Raw genomic sequence first — 19,870 nt, 5'->3', positions numbered from 1 at the left:
GTCAACAGAGCAGGACTTTCAGCCTGCTGGTCTTCAGGCTCCAACTACTGACCTCAGCAGCCCTGAGGTGCAAAACACACGCATTCCAGGTCATCTTTTGGACGTGGCCACCTGTAGAGGCCAGACCTTGATGTAACGCCAGTGAAAGTCCGATAGAATGGCAATACTGGGAATGCAATTAAACTAGTACACAAATATAGGGGATCCAGCCCCTTCCTCTGTTCCCTGGGCCTTCCAGGCCTGGGATTGTTGAGCACCTGCCAAGACCCACAACCTGTCACAGGGTCCAATGTTGACCGCCAGAGGCCCCTGGCCCTGAGTTTCCACCCTGACAAGAGCAGGAAGTAGAGGCAGCAGCTTTGCCCACTCCTTCTGGGGCATGATTGAGCCCAGAGGGAAAGGGAAAGTGAAGAGGCACCGGTGAAGAGAAGGATACACTGAGGTCTTCTTGCCCAAAGCCCCCTAAAAACCTGGAGCCAACGTTGGGGCCTTTTTTGAGCTGCACAGTGCCCCCCTATGATTGGGGTCATAACATTTTTGCAAGCCTCTGCAAGGTCACAATTGTATCGTCTGGCCTGATTCTAGCAATGTCACAGTCACTGCCCGACTTTGAGCCGGTGGGGTGGGGAGAGAAAGGTAGAGCTGTGTGCGCCTCCGTTTTCTTGCCTGGAATTGGATGCTCTTTGGAGAGAAGACAGCACAGCCAATCCATTCACAGCAACGTAATCTCGCTAGGCGGGAGGGTGAGCCGCTTTTCGCGGGCGTGGAGCAAGCTCTCCATGTGGGTGGCGATGACGCGGCAGAGCTCCAGGCCCTGGGGAGGAAGTAAGGGGGGGAAAAGGAAGAAATGAAGATGGAGTGCAATTTCACATAAATTAATCCCCCGCCTTCAAAGCTACCACTAGCTCTATGGGGCACACCTTAGAAGGAATTCAACATGAGCTTCAAAGCTCTCTGTAGCTTAGCCCAACCTCCCCTTTACCTCTCTGCTTTTATATCCCAATGTATTCCTACCTATGACCTTCACTGCTCCGGTTCCAGCATCCCCAATCGGCAAAAGCTGTCTTGCTCACTCAAACAATAAAACCCTTGAGGCTGCCTCTTCATCACATTGCTATCCTGCCCCATAACCAAAATTCTCTGAACTGTTTACAACAATTCATAAAAATACAAAATACAACGTAATAGAAATAGTCTAATTTTTTTAATAGAGTTTTGCCCTTGATGGATCTATGGATCGTAATAAAGTGATGATGATGAATTTTTTTAATATAGAAAAACTAAAACAACGTAAACAACTAAAAACAATGGTAATAAACAATGCTTGATATATTTTACCGTGACATAGAGTCCTGTCTACATGATCCTGAAGACTTGAACTTATTTAAGGTAGCTAAGCACTTCCTGATCTTAAGATTTATTTCACCATCTTGTGCTACATGTGCAAAATTGTACAGGGTTCTAAACGTTGCATAATGGATACCAACGTTGATTTCCCAGCTAGTATGCAATAATAATAATAATGTACTTTTCAGGCCACTGAAGAAATAATGGCACTTATCTGGAACTTATACCTGGAACTCCTTATACCTGGAACTCCTTATACCTGGATCTGTCTCCCAGGACACTTGCGTGATGCCATTTCTCTCAATTCACTCCTCAAAACTCACTTTCCAATGGACTTTTTGGTACAAACTGTTGCTTCTCTCAACTAACTAAAACCCAGAATAAAAATCCCACCCCACAGAAATTGGAGTCACGCGCCTCTCCTGCAATAATCTATGTGCATCTTATCTGGTGTGATGGCATGGGATTCTGCAACTTTGATGAAGCTAAGCGCATCTAGGCCTGGTCAGTTTCTGGAAGGGTGACTACCTGGGAACCCCATGTACATTGATTCCTGCATTGAGCAGGGGGGGTTGGACTCGATGGCCTTGTAGGCCCCTTCCAACTCTATGATTCTATGGTTCTATGTATGTATGTAAACAAACTATTTCTACTCCACTCCTCAGCCAACAAGGCTGCTTGCTGGCTGGAGAACGCTGAGAGTTGTAAGAGGGTGTTTGTTTTTGGTCTAACCCTGCATAGGATCGTGCCCTAAGAGCCTAAACAATGAATCTGAAAGTCATTTCACCACTACCATTAACTCAGTGGGTGGCTTTTGGCTCTATCGGGAGACATGATAGCACTCTTCAAATACTTAAAAGGTTGTCCCACAGAGGAGGGCCAGGATCTCTTCTCGATCCTCCCAGAGTACAGGACACGGAATAACGAGCTCAAGTTAAAGGAAGCCAGATTCCGGGTGGACATCAGGAAAAACTTCCTGACTGTTAGAGCAGTACGACAATGGAACCAGTGACCTAGGGAGGTTGTGGGCTCTCCCACACTAGAGGCCTTCAAGAGGCAGCTGGACAACCCTTTGTCAGGGATGCTTTAGGGTGGATTCCTGCATTGAGCAGGGGGTTGGACTCGATGGCTTTGTAGGCCCCTTCCAACTCTGTGATTCTATGATTCTATGAACTCCCGCTCCCTGCCCTCTGTAACTCAGGGATAACAACATCCACCTACCTTGTAGGGTTGTGGTTACGGATTACAAGATAATTTATGTGAAACACTCTGTACACTTGAACACTTGATCTGAATACTTGAATACTATACACTGATCCTTTATCAGTATTATTATGGTAAGTCCATGCTACCTACCATCTGAAGGTTAAGCTTCATAGAGCCACAGTGGAAGGAGACAGAAGGAGAGACAGAAGGAGACAGAAAGAGAGAGGGGAGGAGAAAGATGTGAGTTAAGCATCTTTTGAGGAGTTTCATAAAATTTCCAACACAATCCAAATGTGCATAAATAACAACGCTAAAATGTCAGCTGAAAATACGGGTCAAGGAACGGTTGCACAGCACTGCAATCTGTCACAAGCCTTAACGACAAGACAGCTTAAGAAAAAGCCAAGCGAACAAATGCAACTTGGTTGCAAAAGCAAACAAACAAACAGATCCACTCAAACAAAGTTGTGTTTTTTTTCCAGCTGCAAAATTTGGGTTTGGGGCCAAGGAATGATTCTCAGGGGACTGACTCACCCTGATTAAATTTCTGTATGGATGAGGTTGCCAATCTGAATTCTGAAAGACAAGGAACCACGCAGAGATGTGCAAACCACCCACCCTCCTCCGTTAGAAGCTCTGCTAGTCTTCTGACGTTCCCTGAAATACTGTAGGCTTCTTGTCCAAGGAGGAACATCCAACTCCGCTTTAGGGTAACACCGTCACGGATGTATGGACCCGCCCTGTCTTGAGAAACGTCGCTAGCTCTCCCCTTCCACCAATTCTTCCGAGATATGTGCCGAAGGAGGAATTCAAAAATTTGCCCCAAATTTAGCTCCAGGAGAAAGATCAGGGTCAGCCCTAAGTCCCTGGAACAGCTTGAGTGGATCTTGCACACAGCTCTGCAGCTGGGGAATTACACTGTCACGCCGTTACGCTGTCGTGACCTACCTGCTCCAGCTGCAACTGCGTGATCCGTTGGGACATCAGGTCTCCCAGCATAATCTCCACATAGGGGTAGCTGGATCCAGCTGAAGGCCGCTGGGTGCGCGTAGACTGGATCTCTTTCAGAGAGAACGTCACAATGGGTTCCTGGAGGAGGAAGGAAACTCTTGCCAGAACTTGGCTGAAGGAGGAAATCCTGGCTCCACCTGGGAGTTTCTACTGCAGTTTAAAAGTATAATTAATTCATTTGGCTATGATGCTGATTGGGTGACTGTGGGCCAGTCGCTGACTCTCAGCTTAACCTACCTCACAGGGTTGTTGTGAGGATAAAATGGAAAGGGGGGAGATCATGTACGCTGCCTTGGCAGGAGTGAACTCTCCCTGCTGCCCAAGAACTAGGACAACACAGACACAAATTTGTTTCGGAGGTAGCACACAATTAACATCAGCAAGGGAGGATGCTGAGGTTTCAGGAAGGAGTCCGCATCACCTACGTGGGTTTCCTTGTTCAGGAAGTTGAGTCCGTTCTGGTTCACGGCCAGGATGCAGGGGGAGACGACCGTGTTGTTGCTACAGCTCTGGATGTAGAAGAAGGACGAGCCAAACATTGGGAAAGCGCTCAGAAGCCCTGTGCAGGAGAACGGAGTTGGGCAATCAGCAATGCCACCGTTATCACCTCAAAGAAACGTTGTCCGGGGACAGGGGACAAAGCTGTTCCTTGCTCAGCTTCCATTTGAGTCATGCAGAGAAAAGGGACAGTGGGTAGTATTATTTGCCCTCTCTCATTTTTGCCTACAAGACATCATTCACCTGTGGAACTCACAACTACAATATGCAGCAGGTGGTCACTAATTTGGATGACTTTAGCGGGGGATAAGACAATCCACGGAGGAGAGGAGGCCCAAGCACATCTAGTAGCCACAATACCTAAATGGAATTCCTATATCCTGAGTTAGTAAATCCCCAATGCTCAATGACAAGAGAGAGCTCTTGTTTTCATTCCCTCCTTGGGAATTCCCGGGAACCCTCTGGCTTGCCCCTCTCAGAAAGAGAGATCCTGGGCTAGAACAATCCACCTGGGTCTCAGGTTCTAGGTCAGCCACATCTGCCCATCCTGGAGGGGAAGGCTATCCAGGGCTACTAGCCCTGATAGTTGTGTGCTATCTCCACAGTATTCGAGGCGGTAAGCCTGTGTGCACCAGTTGCTGGGGAACATGGGCGGGAGGGTGCTGTTGCACCATGTCCTGCTTTGTTGGTCTCTGGCCGATGGCTGGTGGGCCACTGTGTGATCAGACTGCTGGATTCTGGGAGGATCTCTTCTCGATCCTCCCAGAGCGCTGGACACGGAATAACGGGCTCAAGTTAAAGGAAGCCAGATTCCATCTGGACATCAGGAAAAACTTCCTGACTGTTAGAGCAGTACGACAATGGAACCAGTGACCTAGGGAGGTTGTGGGCTCTCCCATACTAGAGGCCTTCAAGAGGCAGCTGGACAACCGTCTGCCAGGGATACTTTAGGGTGGATTCCTGCATTGAGCAGGGGGTTGGACTCCATGGCCTTGTAGGCCCCTTCCAACTCTGCTATTCTATGATTCTATGATTCTATGATTCTATGACTAGATGGACCCTTGGTTTGACCCAGCATCAGGGCTCTTATGTTCTTATGCAGGTTTATTGTCTTGTCACCCAGAGAACTGGCGTTATTGGGAAACTAATAAATTTACTTATTTACAAGGATTTATACTTTGCTTACAGCTGCAGATTTCAAAGCAGCGTACACAAATCATAAAAACATTCAACTTATAAAACAACACATAGGAAGCTGGCCCACCTAGTATTGCCGACACTGACTGGCAGGGGTCCAGGCAGAATTCCTTCCTAGCTCTACCCGGTGATACTGGGGACTGGGCCCTTCTGTATGCAAAGCAGGGATCTACCATGGATCCAGAATCCCTCTCTTACGTAGATATGATATACAAAGAATAGATCATATTTAGGGACGATAGCAGGCTATGCCTGCACTATCCAGGGAAGGCTTGCAGAAACAGATGGGGCTTCAGCCTCTGCCTAACCATAGAAAGTGTTGGGAGGGTTATTCCACGTAGCGGGTGCCACTGTGCTAAAGGCCCTGCTCTGAACAGTTCCGGAGTGGTCCTCAGAAGTAGGTGGCACTGCAAAGAAAGACCTCCCAAGGTCAAATGTGTCTATAGGGGAGAATGGAGTCTCTTGGGTAACCGAGTCCCAAATTGTTTAGGGCTTCATATACCAGCAACCAAACCTTAAACCTGGTCTGGTAGCAAATAATCAGCCAGCGCAGCTCCTTCCGCTGGGAGGTAACATGCCGCTCAGATGTAATATTCATTTTAATAACCCAGCCGCTGTCTTCTGCCAATGGGTCCCAGCACAGCCAAATCCAAGAAGTGTGGCGGGTCCGAATTCTCTCGACTTAGGTGGGCCGCCCACCCTGCCCCCAGGTCAGCCCCATCACCTTGCAAGGTAAGATCTTACCTAGGAACTGTGCCCGGGCCTGGTGAGCGCTCAGGGCCTGGGCTTGCTGCATGTGGTGCATGACCATGTCCAGCCATGACGGGGCCTTCTGCAGGTCAAAGAACTGGGGCGGGATGTAGTCTTGGACCTCCCGTCTCGGAGGGGGAACAGAAGCCAGAGGTCACCGATATGGAAGCAATTGTTAGCATTTCCTAGAGGGATGTTTCCCCGCAATACGAGACCAGCACCCATAAGGACAGCGGGTGTCTTAGTTGGTTGGCTTCGCCCTCCTGACCCAGAGCAAAGTGTGGAAGCGCACACTGCCGGCAGGCTCCTCCAGGTTAGCCTTGCATTTCGAAAGGCTTGGGCTGCAATAGTTCCGACTTACGGGACGCCCTCTATGATAAAGCTGGAGAACCCCATGCTCTAGAACATAGCCCTACGGGCAGAGATGCAACGTGGCCCTCTTGGGGTGACACAACGGCCCCAAAGCCCAAGAATCATCCTAAATACCAGGGAGATATCAACCAGGTGCTCCTTCTTTCCACACACCCCAGTCGATGGTCATACCGGCTGGGGAATGCTGCGAGTTGTAGCCCAACCGATACGGACAGCATCAGGTCGGGGGAAGGTTGACCTCACACAGGAATTGGCAACATGGCCCCTGTGGGTATCAACGTGCCCCTGGAGACCCTTCTTGGCACCTGCGAAGGCGCACTACTACCCCTCCCAATTAAAAATGGACTTGTCCTTTGCCATGACTCCCGTGGCAGCCATTTTGTGGTGGTGCCTAGGAGAGTTTATCCAATTGCTACGTTATCGATTGATTGATTTAGTGCGTTTCTAATCCCTCCAAGAGCCAACGTCCCCACAGATGTTCCCACAGCCCCTGACCTCAGCGCCTGCCTGATTCGTGCTGGTCCCAGGAGTGTTGCCCCGCCCCCTCTAGCTCCGCCCTTGCAGCGCTACACCCGAGAGGCACGTACTGGGTTGGCAGGCTGACGCCGTCCTTCGCTCGGTGCTGCAAAGCAGCCAGCTTGGAGACCTGCTGGAACTGTTGCTGGGTTGGCGTCATGGGAGGGAGAGTGTTGAAGAGACCTTTCAGATAATCGGGCAGCACCTGATAGAGAGACGAGAGTCATCAGCGACAACCACCTCGTAACAGAGATATTTCCTTCTTGCACTGGCTGCAGTGTGGACCTTACAACAGGGTGTGGCCACAGGACCAAACCCAGCCCGCCTGGGGTCTCCCACCCACCACTCGAATGCAGCCCCCAGGAACTTTTCTGAAAGGCAATTCGGCCTTCGGGCTGAAAGTGTGTCAACTCTGCTGCCTTACGACAAGCTTGTGAGGAGGATTACTCACCGGATGCACCACACAGGATTTGGGATCACCTTGAGAAGATGTAGTGATAGCCACAAATTTCAATGGCTTTAAAAGGGGGTTGGATAAGTTCCTCGAGGCAAAGGCCATCCAGGGCTACTAGCCTTGATGGCTATGTGCTACATCTCCAACATCAGAGGCAGTAAGCCTGTGTGCCCCAGTTGCTGGGGAACATGGGTGGGAGAGTGCTGTTGCACCATGTCCTGCTTTGTGGGTCCCTGGTCAACAGTTGGCCGGCCCCTCTGTGAACACAGTGCTGGACTTGATGGACCCTTGGTCTGATCCAGCATCAGGGCACTTCTGATGTTCTTATGTTGATTCCATGACCTTTAAGACCCAGTTTGGAAATATTATTGAAAGATGGCTTATAAATCTTTCTAGGTCAAGCTTTCCCAACCTGGAGCTGTCTTGCAGGTGCGTTAGACTACAACTCCCAGAAGCCCCCAGCCATCGTAGAGAAGCTCTCAGGGTCCTCATTCCAGGGATGGGTGGGGCCAGAATAAAAAATATATATACCAGCTTATTTTAGCTTAAAACTCCTCTTGCCAGTGCTAAGCCTTGACAGAGGTATTTCAATCTTTGAGAAATGTGTAAACGTTAGGAAAACACCATGCGGTTGCTGGTCGGGAGAAAGGGGCGTGACCTTCTAGGAAACCTGGAGGGCTGGATTGGGATCCTCAGTTGGCCAGGTTTGGCACTTGGGCCTAAGGCTCAACACCCCCTGCCCTAGGAGAAACCTCTCTGCTGAGTGATTTTGGAGTGGAATAAGACTCCCCCCTCCCACTTCTAAGTTTCTCTCCAACGGCTCTACTGGTTCCCCCCCCCCCCCATCCAACAATGGTCTCACCTGATTGTAGTGCATGGTGACGTACAGCTCGTTCTCAAATTTTAGCGGCAGGGCCCAGATGACGCGCCGGTACCAGAACATATAGCTGCTGTCCATGTTCTCCATCTCCATGGCGACGTCAAGGATGTATTCCTTTTTGTTCAAAGGCCGGACGTTCTGATCTGCGTTGGTAAAATTGCACGGACCTGGTTTTCATTTCAAACAAGCAGCCTGCGCAGCTGGTGTCCAAGGATATGTTCCACTTGCCCAACACACAGGCCGGCCTCCATAGCCTCTGAATACAGGCTAGAGGGTTTGCTAGAGGGAAATGCTGTTCTTTTTAGTTTCCGGGTGAAGTACAAAGTGTCGGTCATTAGCTTTAAAGCCCTATATGGTTTGGGTCCAGGTGACCTGAGGGATCACCTTCTCCCGTACAATATGCCCCGCACACTCAGGTCCTCTGGGGAGAACTTACATCCTCATCACTATTAATCTGGGTAGCCCAACTGATAAGGACAGGTTGCTTGGCCTCTTGGTTTCAAACCCATCTACCAATAGATGGCGGTAGATATTTATTAGATAATGTTGGTTATCCTGAACAGAAATAACCATTGATTAGCGAATGAATTCTGCTTTTCTCTACTGAGCAAGGGGTTCTGGGCTCATCTTCACTACAAATATGTTAGTTTCATACTGGTTTAAACTAGAGATATTGGTAAAATCTGTAACGGATTCAAATCAGTTTCGATTTCTGATTTGACCTGAAAGTCCATGCATCTGATGAAGGGGGCTATAATCCAGACAAGCTGATGCCAGAATAAATCTGTTAGCTGTTAAGGTGCCACAAGACTCTTTGTCGCAAGAGACTAACACAGCGAACCCTCTGGGAATGGTTACAAAATGAAAGGTTGCTTTATTTCCTGGCGCTCGGTCGGGGCGGAAGACTCACTCCTGTTGGCGACGGCAAAAATGATGTATTCGTCAAAGGCTTCCGGCCGCTGCAGACCCATTTCAAAGCATATCTCCTCTATCACATCCAGGGCAACCTAGAAAGGCAAGTGGTGGAAGAAAAGGTGGAGTCAAGGAGAATATCAAACAATGCCATGGTTAGGATCAAACAAAGAATGCAAGTTTTGGAACTACACAGAACTCTTCCGCAGTCTGGATATGGATGGGTGTTTTTTTAAGGGAGTGGAAGGAGAAGGAGAAGGAGCCTCGTGTGGCGCAGAGTGGTAAAGCAGCAGTTTCTGCAGCTGAAACTCTCCCCATGGCCTGAGTTTGATCCCAGCGGAAACTGGTTCCAGGCAGCCGGCTCTGGTCGACTCAGCCTTCCATCCTTCCGAGGTCGGTGAAATGAGTACCCAGTTAGCTGGGGGAAAGGTAATAACAGCCGGGGAAGGCAACGGCAAACCACCCCGCTATAAGGCCTGCCAAGAAAACGTCAGCGAAAGCTGGCGTCCCTCCAAGAGTCAGTAATGACTCAGTGCTTGCACGAGAGGAGGAAGGAGAAGATGTCTCCGGAAGAGATCGAGGTGTTCATTCCTAACTTGAATTGGTAAAGAAGGACGCTCCTGTTGAACAATTAGATCACCAGAGTGCTTTGTGCAAAAGTAAACGGTGCCAGAGTGATGCCAGGTTGGAGAAAGACATGGAGAAAGATGTTCCTCTTACGGAGACAGGAGGGCTGAGCCAGGGCAGAAGGCGAACTGTTGTCTGACCCCCGCGCCCCCTTTTCTACGAGGGGTCCTCCCCTTTCCACTCACCGAACACGTTTTGATCTTCAGGTGCTTCTCAATCCCTCCCGGCAGGAGGAAGAGCTGGCGCTTGGAGCTCCTTCCGGCCTTTGCAGGGAAGGAAGACAGGAAAGTGTGAATGGAGGAATCGAACCTCCCAGGAAATCCAAGCATGCACAGCGAGGGGGGAAGCTCTGGCATGAGGAGGAGTCTCCCAACAGCCTTACCACCTGTGCCACCGGCACTCAAGTTTTTCCAACTTGCCAGCCTCTGTCCCCCGAGGGCGCCGTCTAGGCTGCAATGCCAGCCTGCCTGAGCGTTCCATCAGCTGACCCCCTCACTCACAGGGCCAATTGCTGCCCACCAGGCCCTATAAAGGCCGAGCATTCGCCGTCTGAGGAACTCGTCGTTTTGGGTGCGACGAGGGCCTACGCTGCTGCTCTCTTCTCCTGCCTGGATCTCAACCCTTCTGATCCTTGTTTGCTTCCCTAGAACTGAGCCCCTGCCTGTTGCAGGTTTCACGTCGGTCTCTGGCCCACTTGCGCTGGCAGCTGTCTCCCCACTGGTCCTCCTCACCCTTGCTGGAGACATGAGAGGATCAGAAGACCAACAGATGCCTGTTATCTCTCTGGTGTTGGACAGGGGCATGGCTAAATGTGGGTGGGATGGAGTGGCCCCATTTCTGCTTTCCCTCTTTCTGCCACCCCTTCTCTCTCTCTCTTTCTGAGATCTCCTGCCTCTTCCTCCCTGCCCAGCAGGAAAAAGGGCCAGGTCGCGACTGTCAGGATCCTGAACCCATCACTTGCAGAGAGCTTTCGAAAGTAGGCTGAGGGCTGCAGATCGCGCTCTCCCCTTGGGATCAGAGAAGAACCTCTCCAATGGAAAGAGGAATGTGTTAGTAGGCATTTGCAGCCCAGAGGTTGCAATAAACCTTTTGCAGGACACCATGAGAACAACGGCGTCAGGATCCTGCACGGCGCGGGCAAGGAAGAGGAATGGAGGGAGGGCAGGTAGCCCTGCGCTGGGGAGGGCGAGACTTAAACTCTCCCACTTCGCTTTGTTCCACCCCACGGAAATGTGGCCTCCCTGCTGTGCCACCCTCCAGTTCATAAGCCGCTCTTCATCCGCCTCTCTGCCCGCTCCATCCGAGCCCTCGCAGGTCTGCCAGACGGGCACTCACCACCATAGCCTTGAGCTCAATGTTACTGGGGAACTCGCAGCGGCCGCCAAACTGGAAGGTTTTCTGCAGGTTTTGCTCGCAGGCTTTGGCGATGCCTGACGGATATCAAGAAAGAAATCAGGGGGAGGCAGAAAGACACACCCTGAAGAAAGGGTGAAACAGCAGCAGCTTGATTTCTCCAACACTGTACAAACATTAAGCTCTCTGGACGTGCCTATGACCACATATGAAGTCAATTATCTAAAATTAAAGCCTAACAGAAGAAACAGTGAGGTTTTTCTGTCTCTCTGATTCCATTGTCGTACTGCTCTAACAGTCAGGAAGTTTTTCCTGATGTCCAGCTGGAATCTGGCTTCCTGTCACTTGAGCCCATTATTGAACTAATTAGCATCAGCATCTAGATTCTCCATTTTTATTTTATTTATTTATTTATTTATTTATTGCATTTCTATACCGCCCAATAGCCGGAGCTCTCTGGGCGGTTCACAAAAACCATTCAAAGTATAAAACAACAGCATAAAACCATAATATAAAATACAATATGAAAGCTCAACCAGATCAAAACAGCAGCAATGCAAAATTACAAATTTAAAACACCACGTTAAAATTTATTTATAGACTGCTAAAATGCTGGGAGAATAAAAAGGTCTTCACCTGGCGTCTAAAGGCATATAATGTAGGTGCCAAGCGAACCTCCTTAGGTAACTCGTTCCGCAGCCAGGGTGCCACAGCAGAGAAGGCCCTCCTCCTGGTAGCCACCTGCCTCACTTCCTTTGGCAAGGGCTCATGGAGAAGGACCCCTGAGGACAACCTTAGGGTCTGGCCAGGTACATATGGGAGGAGGCATTCCTTCAGATAGCCTGGCCCCAAACCGTTTAGGGCTTTAAATGTTAATACCAGCCCTTTGAATCAGGCCCGGACCTGGACTGGCAGCCAATGAAGCTGGAAAAGGACTGGCGTGATGTGGTCTCGTTGGCCAGTCCCTGTTAGTAACCGTGCTGCCCTGTTTTGTATCAGCTGAAGTTTCCGGACCGTTTTCAAAGGCAGCCCCACGTATAACGCATTGCAGTAATCCAAATGAGAGGTTATCAGAGCATGGATAACTGTAGCTAGGCTATCTCTGTCCAGATAAGGGCGTGAGCGAACGAAGGCGGGCAGAGGTAAGGACTAGAGCAGAGGCAACCTGAGAGCCCTCTTCGTACTTTATTCCCAGGAAAGCGTGGCCCTAAAAAACAGCTTATAAATACTTTGAATAAGCTCAGCACAAAGTGTGAATTCACATGATTGCTTCAGTGCATGGCAGCTAGGATAAAACCACAACCAGAGCTGGTTCCCAGCAAATCCAGCCTGTGCTGGACAGTGGTCAATATTTGCCACCGTTAGCTGGATTCAGATTCTAACAAGCCGCCTCGACTTCAAATTCAGCACTGCACCGTGTCGAGCCGATTAAAAACTTCCCGCCTGGGTTATTACACAGCTTTTAACGCTCCGCGTCTTCCAGGTTCCAGAACCGCTGTAGTAGACAGAAGACCTTCTACCGAGGGAGGTGACACGCTAATGGGATGTGTGGCGGATTGAAATCCCAGTTGGGAGCCAAGCGAAGGGTAATCCATCATTGCCAATAACCCTCCCCCCTTCCCCTCTCCCCGGAGCCATTGAAACTGTTTTAGAACCTGCAGCTTTTTAATGAGAAAATAACCACTGACTGTGATGTGTAATAACGGGGGCTGTCTTCAAACAGCTTAACAGATGGACTCATTTCCATTTATTAATGACGTCTGGGCAGCAATGAGCGAGGTCTCCCAGACGGGTAGCCTGATTGATGAGTCCAGGCCTTTGCCTTGTCAGCTTCCCTGCCCCCGGGGAGTAATGAAGCATCGAAGATGCATAAGCAGCCCTGTGTGTTTTAGGTGAAGATAGGTATAACGTTTGGGGTGGGGTGGGGTGGGGTGGGGGGCTGGGTAGGGCGGGGAGCAATCTGGAAGTGCCCTCGTGAGATACTTTTCTATCTCATGGGGTAAAGCTCTAAAAAAAAAAAAAAGCTCTGCAAGTCATTTTGCAGGGGGAAACAACTGGATGTGGAGGGGGTCCATTGGCTTGTACCTGTGACGTCACCAATGTATTCTTTGGAGTGGTTTTGCAACCGTTTTTGTCCTGTTTGTGGCCATATAAAGCAGAGGCGTTCGAACCTCGCTCAGCCCAAGGGCCGGATTCAATCCTGAAGAAACTTTCGAGGGGCGCATTCAAGTGGGAGGGGCTGAAGGCAAAAGGGGGAGACCCACAAATGCCGGGAAACCAGCATGTTTTCGCTTAAAGCTCTTACTGCCACTAACTAGGCTTTAGGAGAGGCATTGGGATCTTTTAGAATGGGGGGAAGCCAGAAAAAAGGCTGGAAGATCAACCGTTGGGGGGTTAGGAGCATGGCCAGCTGGTGACCCCCAAGGGCTGGATTTAGACCATGGTTGATCACCTTGGACAGCTCCGTTAGAGTTCTGGCTGGTTCTGCCTGCAACCCAGAATAGAACCAGCCTCCAGTGGTTCCAAGATGCAGTGCTCTGATATGCCAGCTGAGGCACTCTTGCACACAGGACTGCAGAGACGACTGGTGATGGACCGTTGTATATACAGGTAACCTTGTGACAGAGGGTTATGGCCAGGTGGCCTTTTTTTGGGGGGGGATGTTCTGAACTCTCACCTTGGAAATGCAAAACAGGACTGCTGCAGATCTCCTGGAGGAACCACAGAAGGTAAGGCTTGAGGACCTCGGAGCAGCTGTAGTAGGCACTCATGATGTACAGCAGCCTCCATCCTTTTTGGCAGCTGTCGCTGTGCAAAACCCACAAAGAAGAGAGTTTGGCTAATACAGGGGTGCAGAACTTCACACCAAGGGGCCCAGTCTGGCCTGTCTGGGGCCCCCAAATGACCATCTGTAGTTCAATGGAATGCCACAGGCTCCCCCTTGCCATCGTAGTCAACAGTTACTGAATCAAGCTAGGCCCCTTGAAGTGGACATGCTTGGCTCACTGGAGCCGGAACTAGTCAGCCAGGTGAAACTTCAGCTCTATTTAAGGCTCAGGCTGGGTTTGCTCCTTGCTGAAGCAACGTTTAAGCCTGCTCCTATGACTCCCTAGCCTGAGCTTCACACTGAGCTCTCCAAGGTGCTACCTGCTTTACTTGACTGTGCCTTACAGTACCTAAACTTTGGACTTGCTTAAATGTGCTTTGCTTCCTTTGCTGGAACTCAGCCTGGTGCCCAGCACCACCATGTGGGCTAGAATCCAATCCAGCTGAGACCACCACTTAGGATAGATCAGTCAAGGTTATGTTGCACACTAGACGTACTCCTGCACCTTGGAAGGCTCAGAGGAAGGAATCTTACATGGCCTTCCCAGAATTACACTTTGGCCAACATGGGCGGAACCCTATGGAGGTGTCAGGTGCTGAGGGGCAGCTCCAACGAAGCGCCCTATAGCAGGGTTTAGGCACATCCCTGGACTGTGGGGATAACTGAATCTGCTTGAGTTTGGGGATCAGGTGAGCTGAGTGTATGAGTTGTTAACAGTGGCCAGGCGTATGGCTTGCGTTCAGTGGGCTTCTTCTCCTCCCCTCCCTGGCTACCACTTCGCACAGGACTGAGGGACTCACGTACGTCTTGGTGCTGGTGTTGTCTGTGATCTGTTTCATAATCTGGCAAAAAACCTCATCCCTGATGACCTCATGGTCTCCGCAGAGCTGGAGGAAACACAGGGGGAAACCATGGAATTAAGCAAATCCCTGGGGAACCCCCTGCCCCCTCCTCTCCTGTCAACCACTCAATCGCCCCCCATGGTCCTCAGGCCCATAGCCCCCCATGGCTACCAAGAGCCCAATGCTTGTCCAAATCAGAAAAGCATCTTCTGTAACAGGGGTGAGGAACCTCTCCCTACCCCGCAGCAGGTGTTTTGGACTCCAACTACCATCATAGCTGACTCCAGGCTTTGGATGATGGGAGTTGGAGTCCAGCAACGTCTGTGGTCCCCACGTTCACCACCACTGTTCTATAGAATGAGAATATCTGTTAGGAGGTCCTCAGGAGAGGCAATCAATAAACAAAAAGTGGTCTAAAACTGATTTAAGGGTTGAAGTGTAGATGCAGCCCCCACAGACTCCTCAAGGATGGAATCTCATGTTTGCGCTGGCTCTGCGGGACACGTCCCCATGTAAACAGCAGGAAGGGGTTTACCTTCAGCAGAGCACAGACCACGTCCAGCTCGGTTTGTCCTTTGAGTGGGAGGTCGCCCATGAACTTCATCACAGCTAGGAAGGCAGATAAAACGACATCCCAGATCACTCGGGAGTCTTAGCATGGGCACTCACAGAGAACCGAACTAAACACGGGAAAGCCCTTAACTTTGGCTTTCCTTGGGAGCTGCTGTGCACGTTGTGGGGGGAAAGCGTCAGCAAGAGAGAGGAAGGTTAAAAGACCCCCCCCCATCCACCCCACCCCACCCCCACAATCTCAGCAAGAGTAGGTTTGGGAGCACCCATCCACCACGATAACATCAATTAATCCATTAATTAATTAATTAATGGATTAATTAAATTTATGTACCACCCAACTGGAAGATACCCTTAGGGCAGTTTACAATCATTTAAAAACACACACACCACCAAAATAACAATGCAATAAGAACCAGAATAATACATCCAACAATTAAACTACTTTTAAAAAGACAAAACATATTTATTTTCATCTACTTGTTACGTTTCTGTCTTCCCAAGAACTCAAACTGGTGTACGTGGTGGCGCCCTCCCCATTTTAACCTCAACAACAACCCTGCAGGGGTACTGACCGGCCAAAGGCCCGCCCACCCACAGAGCTTCCTGGCCCAGTGCAAATTCGAACTCAGGTCTTCCCAGGGTGCCCAAATATGCCCACCCTGTATACGTCCCTCCCTCCATCCTCACCCACCCTTTCTTGTTCTCCTCCTCACCTTGGAAGGCTTCTGCCGCTATTTTGTTCAGGCTGCCGTCGGTGAATTCAATGAGCGACTCCTGGATGGGCAACTGTGCAAGGAGAGAAAGGGACGTAAAGAGGCAGGGAGCTGTAGAGCAGTTACATCCATGCAAGCGAAATGAGGGGTTTGCTTAGGGTGACCCTACGGAAAGGAGGACAGGGCTCCTGTATCTTTAACAGTTGCATAGAAAAGGGAATTTCAGCAGGTGTCATTTGTATATATGGAGAACCTGGTGAAATTCCCTCTTCATCACAACAGTTAAAGCTGCAGGAGCTATACTAGAGTGACCAGATACAAAAGAGGGCAGGGCTCCTGCAGCTTTAACTGTTGTGATGAAGAGGGAATTTCACCAGGTGCTGCAGGCATACAAATGACACCTGCTGAAATTCCCTTTTCTATTCAACTGATAAAGATACAGGAGCCCGGTCCTCCTTTTCATAGCGTCACCCTAAGAAAAGGTAGCTCCCTTTAAAACTACTTGTGACCATCCTACCTCCTTGCTTATATACATACATACATGCTTCTGAAAGTATAATGCATTGTACTTGAATAGCATGTTGATGAAGTGTCTTCTTCTTTCCATTTGAACCACAGTCTTCTCTAGAGTAGAACCTCCATTTATTTATTTATTTAAAACATTTATATCCTGCCCTATATCATTAAGGTCTCAGAGCAGCGTACAGATAAAATCATACAGTATAAAACAATAAATATGCACAGTTAAAAACAAATTAAACCATAATCCAAGTTAAAACAATATATAATTTAAAAGCAATATATAATTTAATGTATGTTATATTTACATATAAATGTTAATTACATTTATATACCGCCCCATAGCAGAAGCTCTCTGGGCGGTTTACAAAAGTTAAAAACAGTGAATATTAAAAAGTATACAAAATTTAAAACCATCAAAAACATAAAAACAACAGTATAAAAACAATGGCATCCATTTAAAAACAACCGTTCTGGGGTCCGTTAAAAACAAACAAACTTAGCGTTGTTAAATGCTGTTAAATGCCTGGAAGAAGAGAAAAGTCTTGACCTGGTGCCAAAAAGATAACAATGTTGGCACCAGGCGAGCCTCATTGGGGAGATAATTCCATAATTGCGGGGGGGGGGGCACTCTTCATCACAACAGTTGAAGCTGCAGGAGCCCTGCCCTCTTTTGTGTCCGTCCACTCTAGTATAGCTCCTGAAGTAGGAGTTTCACCAGGTGCTGCATGCATATAAATGACACTTGCTGAAATTCCCTTTTCTATGCAACTGTTGAAGATACAGGTGCCTGGTCCTCCTTTCCATAGGGTCACCCTAGTGTTGCTTCACTTGCGCAATTGCATATACTTGAAGCGCTTATAGGTAGGGAACCTCCGGCCCGCAGGCCAGATACTACACCCAGGGGCTTCCCCCATACACCCGTCCAGCTTCTCAGTCTGGCCCCGGCCACGTTCCCCTGCAGGGCAAAGCTCTCCTCTCTGATCAGCTGCTGAACAGGGGAAAGCGCCCAATCTCCACTCAGCAGAAGAGCGTTTCCTTGCTGAGCGCTGAAAAAGCCTTCCTTTCTCAGTGCTCAGCAGGGAAAAGCTCTGATCTCCAATCAGCTGCTGGTCTTTTGCAAAGCGGATCTCTGAATTTCCCATTCCCAGACCAGGTCACCCCAAAACACTTTGCATCACAACAGGGAAGAATAGATTGGTTGCTGGGAAAATGCATTCCCCCACCCACCCCCATCCCCAGCTACTGTGAGGTGAGCTCAGAGGGCCCAGGGACAGAAGATGGGTGGAGGACAGAAGGTGTCAGCGTCCCTGCCCAGAAAAAGTCCCAGCGCTTGAGAATGCGATCTGTATTACCTTGGTGAATTTCAGAGTCTCTGCTACGCCCTTAGATTCGCTGCCTTTCTTGGGTTTCTGCTTGTCGGAATCCCTGAAACGAATGCCAGACGTGAACTCCACGCGTGTGTCAGAGAAGGTTCTGGCGGTGCGGCGTCCTCGTCCCTCGCTTCGGGCTCTGGGCCTCTCAAGCCTGGCCAAATGGGAATTCCTCCTCCTTGTCCCACATCTTAGGGCTTGCCTACTTCCCCCCCAAACGCCACCTCCTTTCTACAGGCAAATGAACACGGCAAAGGCCGGAGGCACCTTTGTGCGTGTGAGCAGCAGCGGAGGAGGTTGGGGACTCAACCCCTGCACCTACACCAGACCCAAGCCCCCTGGGGAGGGAATTCTGTGCCTCCCCGGGGGATTTTCCTTTCCCATTCCCCGGCTCCATAGAAGTGAAAGGTGGCGTTGCTCCATTCACTTGTATGGACTGAGAGAAAATGGGGAGATATAAGAGAGGGAAAACGAAACAATCACCCCGACCCCTCTGACCCCATGGTGCCAAATGCTAGGGGCAGTTGAGGGGGAATTCTATCCCCCACCCCACCCCCACAATTAGGGCTTGCAACTTCAATTCAATTTTTAAAAAAGTTTTAAGCAACTAAAATGGCATCCCCATTAATAAAAAATAAGCAATGTTTAAAATGTAAGTATTTATAGAAGCTGCAGAAGGAGCCTTTTTATCCTGCCTATTTTTCCTTTCGGAAGGAACCCAAGGTGGCTTAGCCGATCCTCTTCCTCTCTATTTCAGCCTCACAACAACCCTGGCAGGTAGGTCAGGGACTCGCCCCAAATCCCCCAGTGAATTTCAGGGCCGAGTGGAAACTTGAACCCGGATCGTCTCAGCCCCTGTCCAACGCTCTCACCACACCACTACACTGGCTAGATTTATTAAAGTGGGGCTTTAATCATTCTGATAAACAAATAATAAAATAAATAATACGTAGGCAAGCCTTTTTAAAAACAACAACAACCTGAATGTGTTTTCTTCCTGTTGTTTTAATATTATGAAAATCTATGCAGACTTTGGGCACAATTCTGTGTGCGCTTACTTGGGAACAAAATCCATTGAACATAGGCTCACAACTTCAACTCAATATTAATCCATCAATTACGACTTCTTTAAGTGGGTGGTACCTCTCCCCGCTGGGGATTTCCTGCCTGAGGCTGGTTCCTGTGGAGCAGATGTGCTCTCCAGATGTGTTGAACTAAACTCCCAGCATGCCTAGCTAGCATGGCCGTGAGCGCCAGGTTGGGGGAGGCCACGCTGGAATGTTACCTTCTTCAGCAGCTGCCTCTGAAATCTATTCAGTGGGGCCGGCCTTGCCTACGTTCTCCTCCCATCTCAGTGCTGCAAGCTACGTGTCTGTTCTCACGTGGGGAATCACACGGGTTTGGGTTTCTATGAATCCAACCTCCAGGTTGTACCACAGACCAGCTTCTGTGAATCACACAGATTCTGCAGACTTGCAGATCAGTTTTTCACGTTTGGGAAGGAGTTGTGCTAATGCAGACTTGCAGAAAGCCGTGTTAGCATTCATACGGATTAGCGCAAGAGCACATGAGCGCTGATGCGAATCAGCGCAAGTAGAACGGAATTCTGGTTTTTAAAAAATCCGATTCCAACAACAAGCAGATGACAGAATGAAAGGCGCCTGAGGATCCACGAAACCCAGAAGGAACGGATTGAACAAATCGGTACCTCCCTATTCTCACAATCAGTAAACCCCGACTCATCTTGATTCGGCCTCCTTTAGGTCTCCCCGAGGCGAGCGATTCCGTGAATCTGAGGCTGCCGATAACGCTGCAAGAAAGTCAACTTGCCCGCGGCCGAGGCTGGGCTCTTGACTTACCTCTTGGTCATCCCAGGGCGTGCGACCGCGCCCGTAAACAA

At 49.5% G+C, this 19,870-nt stretch overlaps 1 protein-coding gene across 1 annotated transcript in view; it reads right to left on the bottom strand.

Annotated features, from left to right (window-relative positions):
* Nucleotides 1–712: 712 nt before the first annotated feature.
* The window catches only part of MYO15A (myosin XVA), a 94,991-nt gene continuing 75,833 nt past the window's right edge, over nt 713–19,870 (bottom strand). Inside the window, exons 55-68 of the mRNA XM_063143496.1 lie at nt 17,953–18,025; nt 16,079–16,151; nt 15,328–15,401; nt 14,755–14,837; nt 13,801–13,931; nt 11,106–11,200; nt 9,956–10,033; nt 9,142–9,238; nt 8,214–8,374; nt 6,969–7,102; nt 6,004–6,137; nt 3,990–4,123; nt 3,502–3,642; nt 713–814 (exon numbers count right to left, since the gene is read on the bottom strand). Coding sequence (XP_062999566.1) covers nt 713–814; nt 3,502–3,642; nt 3,990–4,123; nt 6,004–6,137; nt 6,969–7,102; nt 8,214–8,374; nt 9,142–9,238; nt 9,956–10,033; nt 11,106–11,200; nt 13,801–13,931; nt 14,755–14,837; nt 15,328–15,401; nt 16,079–16,151; nt 17,953–18,025 — 1,510 coding nt within the window. The remainder of the gene's footprint in view (nt 815–3,501; nt 3,643–3,989; nt 4,124–6,003; nt 6,138–6,968; nt 7,103–8,213; nt 8,375–9,141; nt 9,239–9,955; nt 10,034–11,105; nt 11,201–13,800; nt 13,932–14,754; nt 14,838–15,327; nt 15,402–16,078; nt 16,152–17,952; nt 18,026–19,870) is intronic.

The sequence above is a fragment of the Elgaria multicarinata genome, chromosome 17 (assembly GCF_023053635.1).
Source record: "Elgaria multicarinata webbii isolate HBS135686 ecotype San Diego chromosome 17, rElgMul1.1.pri, whole genome shotgun sequence".
Lineage (NCBI taxonomy): Eukaryota > Metazoa > Chordata > Lepidosauria > Squamata > Anguidae > Elgaria > Elgaria multicarinata.
Note: the sequence above shows the minus strand (reverse complement) of the source record. Positions and strands in the feature narration are given on the sequence as shown.